Genomic DNA, 8,897 nt, shown 5'->3' with positions numbered 1-8,897 from the left:
ACATTGCATTTAAAGTTGCCCAGAATCATGAATTTGTTTAGTGATGTCTTTGTTCTAACTGAAGCTGAAACCCTCTTCCTTTTCAGTGAAATGGTTGTTTCTCTTTCTTGATGTAAACAGGAATGCTCAAGTGGAAAAGATGATTGTGCTTGTATAGTTTTCGTGTCAATAGTGAGTCATTAAAAGCGCATTCCTTTGATGTTTTTTTACCACAACCCATCCAGGGACTTTTAGTTTAAAATATAACAAATGCTGACGCCAGACAAATACAGGAAAAACTTTTCAGATAAGTTTTTTGTTCTTCTTTCAACAATGCAAAAAGCAAAGGATGTCAAGCACACTTTACAGGAAATAAGTTAACAGCTCGGTTAAATTCAATCACACCTTTATGACAGTACGGACAGCGACATTAGCACTCTTATAGCAACGACATAGACACCTTGTTAGGAATTTAGTGAAGAAGAAGACGACTTTTACTGCGGCAGGTAAGCAATACATCAATTTATAATTATGGAGCCTAATGTAAAGGCATTTTACGTATAGCAATTATGAATATGGCTGGAACTGAAAAAAAGGGGCTTGAAAAGATGAAAAGATTGTGGTTAGACAGGTAGCTGAGAGAGGAAAATGAGTGGTGGAGAGGCTGAGGGGATTGGCCAAGGAGGGCTTCAGATTGCATGATTGAAACTGATTGCAACAGAGAGAGTTGCTGGGAAGAGCCAGTCAGCAAAAGCAGAAAAAATGAGCCATTTACAAAGCACACGTGGATGTCATTTTCAACATGAAATGATTTTTTGACAAATTAAAATATATCTTTCTAGACAAATAGTCCAATGTTTAAACACATAGATATATACATACATAATATACACAGAGGTGTAAAAAGTAGGATGTTATACTTGAGTAAAAGTAAAAAAGTAGGTACTTTCAAGTGTACTTTCAATTTCCAAAAGTAAAAGTAAATATTGTGATTTTAGAAATAAAGTGAATATTCATGTGTTTGTGTGTGAGCCTTCTAAAGGGGGCATGCAAGATTAATTTGATGTTTTAATCCAACATTTTAATTTCCATATATTAATCAAGGATTTTTTTATGGTTCTTCAGTTTTATCTTGACGAAAAACCACGTCCAATAAAAATAAATGTTACCTAGGCACAGATCTTAAAATTACTTGAATTTCTATTTAGTATTAACAAAGGGTAACATTGGGTGATAAACACAGACATCTTGAAAAATCAGATTTATTTTATTCGATTATCTCAATCAATTGTCATTTATATAGGCCTAATACCCTGTTTTCAGTTTTCTTACCGGAATTCACTGTTCACACACACATAAAACACAAAACAAAATCAAAAGTCAAATATGTATCCCTTTATAGTTCACATTTGTTGTACTGTAATCTACTGCACTGTGAAGAAGGAGACCTCCCCAGGATGTTACTAAATATATACATTTATGTTGTCAGCACGCCATCTTAAAAACTTTTGTTTTATATAAAGTGTAAACATGGACATGATTTCAGGACCTTTACTCATATACAATTGTTAATATGTAAAATAAAATGTGTATTTACTATGTATATTATTTATTAATACTGTATATTTTAAAGACAGCTGTCATTAAAGTAGAGCTGCTGTCATGTCCACTCACGTGCCCAGATGTGGCCATAAGCGTCCATCAGGCCCACTAAGAAAATCCTTTGTTTTCAGAAGGGGAGATGTGTGCTTGAAGACAGACAGGGAAGGGAGATACAAATCAGCTACATTATGAAGTGCTGTGTGCGATCACAAAGAAATTACAGTTTTATTAGCTGCATGGAGTGAAGTCCACATACAGAAACAATTACTGCCTACAGTTAATAGCTGAATGTATTAAAAACTTGCCGAACACGGATTTTACAGGACTGAGAATGAAGGACAATAATCTTTTTATATAATAATATTTTCATCCAGTGATTAATTTAGTTTTAAAAAGACCACTCTTAAGGGGAGTCCAATTATGTTTTCAAAGAGTCCATTAACTATGTTACAGAGAACAAATATTGAACAAGCAACTGTAGAAAAAAGGAAGAAATACTATGAAGAGCTAATAGTATGGAGACGTCTATTTCTATGTAATATGAAGACTTTCTCAGGTGCTTTATTCAGAGAGGAGGAGAGATCCACCTTATGCATTGTGAACACCTGTCACAAAGCTGCATCTTCAGGAGTGCTGTATTTATTTTGGCCCATGCCCTTGTCCACTGGAACTTGCAAGCTGACTGTCGGGATGTCTGAGTTATCTGAATGAGTGAATTAAATTCGTACCAGAGGGTTGGACAAGTGGCACATTTCCCCAGGGCAAGGTATACTGGCTTAGAAGTTGCACAAATTAGACAGTTATGTAAATGCAGAAAACGACTCAGTTCTTGGCTGTATATAACACATTTCCAGGGAAGAAAAAGGAGATTTTATGTAAGATTAAATAGTAATCTCCGATGTACTGTACATAATAAAAAGGAAAACTGTCAAAATAATATACATCATTTTTTCTTGACATGCTTTTTTTATATATACCTGTATACATAAAATAAGCAACACTTATGACAAGTAACACTTATGTAATATCACACCATCTGTAAAACAGGCATTCACGTAATCAGTTCGAGTTTACACCTGCAGTGTGTTAACAAACCACACTACCAAGCTGGTGGTCAAAATGTTGTGAGTTTGGTGGCAGGTTTATTGCAATTATTTGCTGCTGTACTCTGCACCACCGTGGCATGATGGAAGCCAACATTGTCCCTCACAATGGCAACTCATCTAGAAAAAAAAAAACCTAAAGGGAAATTATTTCTAAGGCATGTATGAGAATAAGCTGAATAGGTTTAATCATTATATAATGATTAGTGTTAGGTTAGTGTTTTTAAGCAGAAGTTAGCCGCGTATAAAGGAAAACATCATATCTAGTGTGTGGGTGCAAAATTAAAATGTTACCAGCTTGGGATATGACAAAAGCAATTAGAAATCGCCCAAATAGTTATTCATTCACATTCCTTTTTTATCCCCCCCACCCACTGATCCAAACTGCATTTTCTCATTTGCAGGAAAACATGGATTATAACTGGACTGATGCCATGTAAGTTGTACACACTGAAGTAATACAATGTTTTAACAATCAGCAGATCAGGGCTAATTTACATTGAAAATATAATTTCCAGTACAGGATGTTATGTTATGATGAGCCAGAGTTTTAGAAATGACAAAAGTACTATGCTCAATATTATTCAATAAAAAATAGACATGTTGCAAATTTGTAATACTTTCACACAAAAATCATATGCATATTTGGTCACTATTTAAGCAATATGACATTTTAACTCTAACATTGGCTTTTGTGTAACTTCTTAAGACTTCTTTAACACTTTATTCTCTGCTTGGTATAGTCTGTGTGTATTCCAGCTTAAATCCTACATTCTTCTTCACTCACACACATCAGTTAGTGCAATGTTTTCAGCATCAAAGGTCAAAGTGTCATGATTTATGCAGGTGTATTCTTTAGTTATTAAATAGTTTACATTTTGTAAAATGAACCAGTGAATACTGCTTGCTTGTTAATGTAACTCTTGATCAGAATTCTCTTTTTATTGCTAGGATGGATGCTGCAGAGCCAATAACCGAAGCCACGTCTACAGATTATGACTATAATTCTTCAGACTATTACTTCTTACAACCCACTCCCTGCAGTACAGATGCTGCCATCACACTTGGATCTTACTTTAAGCCTGTGCTTTATTCGGTTGTGTTTGTGCTCGGTCTGGTGGGCAATAGTGTGGTGTTGCTGATCCTCATTAGATGCATCAAATTGAAGAATATGACTGACGTGTGCCTTCTCAATTTGGCCATCTCAGATTTGCTGCTAGTGCTTTCTCTGCCATTCTGGGCCTTCTATACATCTGGTTACGAGGTTGTGAGCAACGTCTTGTGCAAAACGATTGTTGGCATGTATCGGATTGGTTTCTTTAGCAGCATCTTATTTGTGACTCTCATGAGTATTGACAGGTACCTTGCCATCGTCCACGCTGTGTTTGCCATGAGAGCAAGGACTCTGTGTTACGGCATGGTGGCAAGCATTGTAACTTGGACAGTGGCTATTTGCGGTTCCATTCCAGAGATCCTCATCACTGGATTGGTTGTTGATGAAGAGAGACTCACCTGCCAAGCTCACTATCCCTCAGGCCAAGAAAAGACATGGAAACTGCTTCATAACTTTGGAGAGAATGTTCTTGGTCTGCTTTTGCCATTGCCCATCCTGATATACTGTTATATAAGCATCCTCATTGTGTTGTTGAAGTCCAAGAACTCCAACAGGCATCGGGCTATAAAGCTGATCTTCATGATTGTGTGTGTGTTTGTGGTGTTCTGGTTACCATACAATGTGGTGCTTTTCTTGAAGTCCTTGCTCCATTTTGACATTGGGAATAATTGTGAGAACACGGGGCGACTCGAATTGGCTTTGCACATGACAGAGACAGTTGCTTTAATTCACTGTTGTGTCAACCCTGTCATATACGCTTTTGTTGGAGAAAAATTTAGAAAGCACCTGTACAACGCGTTATCTAGCAATTCTGCTTGTGCGTATTTCTTTAAGCATACAGCAGTTCAGATGAGAGTTTCTGAAAATGAGACCTCAAACACTCCAATATAATTTTTACTTACTGAAAGTAATACATGTAGTATAGATTGTTCTAAGCAAGTTAAGACTACTTATGATTATCATTCAAATAAAAGAGGTTAAAGGTCAATTGAGGACAAAACAATGAGTTAAAAAAGCTGAAATCTTTGTTTATGTTCAAAATGTCAATTTAAAACAACAAAATTAAGCTATGAAGTCACATATCATGTAAATAATTACTTTTGTGTTAAAAATAAATATGAAAAAAAAAATGTCATTAAAAAATGAAACTGAAAAGGTACTTGGTATAATACCATTATAGTAATCAATCCATGTAAGACACATGTGATTTGTTGCTGGAGCTAAAATCGCTGTCTTTTATGGAGACATTGGAAATAAACAATTTCAACATGTGTGTGTAATTTTGGACATGCTATAATGTAAAACACTGTAGAATAAAACAAGAACAAGAAGTCTGAAGAACTAGCTAAAGTGTAGTTTATATGTATTGTTGCTATGTATCATTTGATATAGTTTAAATGCTCTCTCAACAGTCCTATTGTCAGTCCCAGAAAGTCTGTGACTTTCTCATCATCTCCACCAAACCTATAACCTGTGGCAAAAATTGCTGCTACAGAAGATTAGACCACAAACCCCTAAAGGTTTTACTATTGGTTCTATGACATGCTTGCTATTCAGTTGCATTGTTTTGTACTATAATAGTTTGCCTATATTATATCTTACACTGATAACTTACACTGTATAATCTTCATTGTATTATGCTTTGTCCTTATTTATTTTATATTTTAATTACTGTACACAATGTATTGTTTTTACAGTTCTCTATAAGTCTATTATGGCAATTTTTGTTCAGTGCGAGTCACTTTATTATTATAATTATTGCTGTTGTTGTTTGTGTACTAGATTTGAATGAAAGATCCTTACCTGTGTTCTGTTCCATTCCGTTAATTTACGTATAAATACAAATATATATACTAAAATGTAAATGTAAATGTAAAATGTTGCAATTTAAAGCTTAAGTAAAACATGAATTGCTTACTACAGAACTTTCAAAAATCTATCTCGCTCAATATTCTTCTTGAGTTACCTCATGGACTGAACCTGGTAAATAAATAGTACACAAAAATGAGCAGTAAAAAATACCATGAACACAGTGTTTTTAATGTTTTAATAAATAAATACATTTTATGTTCAACGATGTATGTTTTAAATATGTTTAAACATAAAATAAAATATTAAAACACACACACACACATCTACGTATACATACAGGGACAATGGAAAATCTACACCCCATTCAAAATGTTAACATGTTGTTGCCTTTAAAATGCATTAAAATAGTTCAATTTTTAATTATCTACACATCCTATCCCATACCTTCTGAATTAAAAAAAAATCTAGAAATTTGTCAAATATATATAAAACAAATCTTAAATAACTTGGTTGAATAAGTGTCCATTCCCTTTGTAAAAACAATCCTATTTAGCTCAGATTTAAGCAATCGCCTAAATAAAATCGTGGCCTGTGTTAAATTGTAATGATTCACATGATTTCAGGATAAATTCAGCAGTTCCTGTAGGCTCTGCTGGGTCATGCATTTCAAAGCAAAGACTCAACCATGAGCACCAAGAAACTTTCAAAAGAGCTTTCGGCAGAGCCCCCTAAAATATTTATCCACCCCAAAACATAGTTCTTTCTCATAAACTCATTATCCACATCAATACATCATAGATGACATTGTAATAAAAATACCCAGTTTCTGTATAATCAATTAATCAAATTATACAACAAATGTCAATATTTCAGAGTTAAAATCACTACTTCCAACGATTCGGTCTCAATTCAGCTGTTGTGTAATATTGGGGAAGGAGAGCTCAGTGCCCCACTCCAGCAGACAGGTTTATTATTGTACATTGATATATTGGAACTGCAGGAAGCGCTGATATTACTTTTATATTTATTTATTTATGTATTTATTTATTTATTAGCAGAAGCCCTTGTCCAGGGCGACTTACAAAATATAAGAGCAATACAAAGTGCAAGAATACAGTCTCATAGGTGCAGCCAAGTGTCTGTCCCTCACATTGCACAGCTCTGAGCCCTGTACTGGTCTCTTGGAAAGATGGCGAGCAATGCAGCTGCGGCTGGGCCTGGTGTGTGGGTGTAGAGTTTCTTTTAAAAAAAATAAAGACATTTGAACTACTACAATTGCAAGACAACTTGGTAATTAAACAGCTTGGCCCCAACAGACCAAACATTCATACATTACTCAACAAACCAAGGACAAGGGAAAACATGCCACAGGGTATTCTCAAGGCTCTGTGGCTGCTCTACACAGAATGTAGTGTTCTGCTTTCACTGCATCGTTAGCACGAGATATATGGACTAACATGGGTGAGAGATTTGAAACTTCAGCACGGACTAAGAAACATGAAACACAAGAATAAACTGAAAAGGTGACACAACCCTCCTGAAGGTTGATCCTATTTCTTGTCAATTTAAAAAATGACATATCCTTCTCGTTGTTGTGAAAATATGTTTAAATTGGAGTAAGCTATTTTTAGACGTTTAGTTTCTCCTGTGCCATTTTTTGTCGGGGATACTTGTGTAATAAGACAAAGGAAATCCATCTTTAAAGTATGTGCTGCCACAGCATTTTGCTTGCCTGAATTCCATTTAATTTTCATGTCATTATTCAAATAATGATTTCAAAAGTGGGTGTGGTTAGTGATTCAGGGACCGCCCCACCAGTTTTAATAGCCATGAGCCTCTACTCAGTAAGAACACGAAATAAACAGGAAAACCTATTCACTGACTATGTCACCCCACTGCATCAGGACTATCCATGCATGAACTACATAGATCAGCACATTAAATGGACTAAAAAACACTAGCATTTTTAAGATAGCACCTTTTCGCTGATTCCTGGTTCCCAGACTGTTTTGTAAATGTACTATCCTTGTATGCAAAGAAATAAACTCAAATGTGGCTGCCATCGATATATTTTCCGGTATAACAAGGTCAAGGATGAATGCACATGTGCCCTCTGTTTTTAAAAACTCAGTTTCCGAGAACGGCTGAATATTGTCATATCGTTAAAACAAAAAAAACGATTTGGGAGATTTTGTACTTAATAGTGGTTCTATGAAACTCAGGGTTATAGGAGCCCCTCTGATACACATGAAAAGGGTCTTGTCTTCACACGCAATGAGCATCTATTATAAATATTATTATTTTTATTTATTTATTTTATTTATTTATGTATTTATTTATTTATTTATTTATTGGCAGACACCCGACTTACAAAATATAAGAGCAATACAAAGTATTAGGATGAATATGGCATATATATATATATATATATATATATATATATATATATATATATATATATATATATATCATAGAAGCTAGAAGTTGATTGAGTCATCTCTGTATCTCTTGGTATTGTTCTGAGATTAAGCTAATACTTAAAATTGAACATTGACAGTTTTGAATCTGTACCGTATTACAATCTCAAGAACTTTTGTATTCTCTAAGAAACAGTGGCAAGTGTTATATCTTTCAAAGTAGCACTAAAATTCCCCTGACACCACTTACAAGTTTAGTGAGCTTAATTCATTTTGAGAAGCACGCAGCAGACCCTCTCTCGTTTATCCAGGACATGCTTTGAATTGTTGAATGTGGTTTCTTCGACATTTCTAAAATGCCCCTAAGATGTTTACTGTGGTGTTATGAATATGCGTGACGTGACGGGAGAATTGAGAGGGGGCCGAGTGGAGAGTTCACTGGGAGCTGGGAAGCCTCATGGTGTCTGTACAATACGTGTATGAATAAACAAGTTGAATAACATTACAGTTGCAGAGGTGAATCCTTTCAAAATGACCCAACACAACATTTACCTGTTAACTACTCAGTAATGATGACATTTCATATCCTGGTTTTAAAGTGCTATAATTACTTTACTGATGAGTAGAGTTAATTTGTCTTCTGCCTTTTCTGGTCAAGGTTCATTGGCTTGCATCATGTAGTCCAGGGATTTCTACCCTGTTCCTGGAAGACTACCCATCTCTTCAAGATTTAGGTCCAACTCATCTTTCATATATCCAGCTGATACCTTAAATGAAGTAATAGAAGTGCTTTACTCAAATTAATGCTTCATTAGGTAACAGCTCAGTCAGAACAAATGTAACAAGACACATAGATCACCTGGGACTAAG

At 35.0% G+C, this 8,897-nt stretch overlaps 1 protein-coding gene across 1 annotated transcript; it reads left to right on the top strand.

The window, feature by feature from the left end:
• Window positions 1-402: 402 nt before the first annotated feature.
• LOC136713530 (C-C chemokine receptor type 4) lies at window positions 403-5,825 on the top strand. The gene is made up of 3 exons (XM_066690648.1): window positions 403-485; window positions 3,089-3,120; window positions 3,636-5,825. The coding sequence occupies exons 2-3, from the start codon at window positions 3,095-3,097 to the stop codon at window positions 4,687-4,689; spliced, it is 1,080 nt and encodes a 359-aa protein (XP_066546745.1). The 5' UTR covers window positions 403-485; window positions 3,089-3,094; the 3' UTR covers window positions 4,690-5,825.
• Window positions 5,826-8,897: the final 3,072 nt, after the last annotated feature.

The sequence above is a fragment of the Amia ocellicauda genome, chromosome 18 (genome assembly GCF_036373705.1).
Source record: "Amia ocellicauda isolate fAmiCal2 chromosome 18, fAmiCal2.hap1, whole genome shotgun sequence".
In the NCBI taxonomy this organism is placed as follows: Eukaryota; Metazoa; Chordata; class Actinopteri; order Amiiformes; family Amiidae; genus Amia; species Amia ocellicauda.
This window is presented reverse-complemented; position numbering and strand designations above follow the sequence as displayed.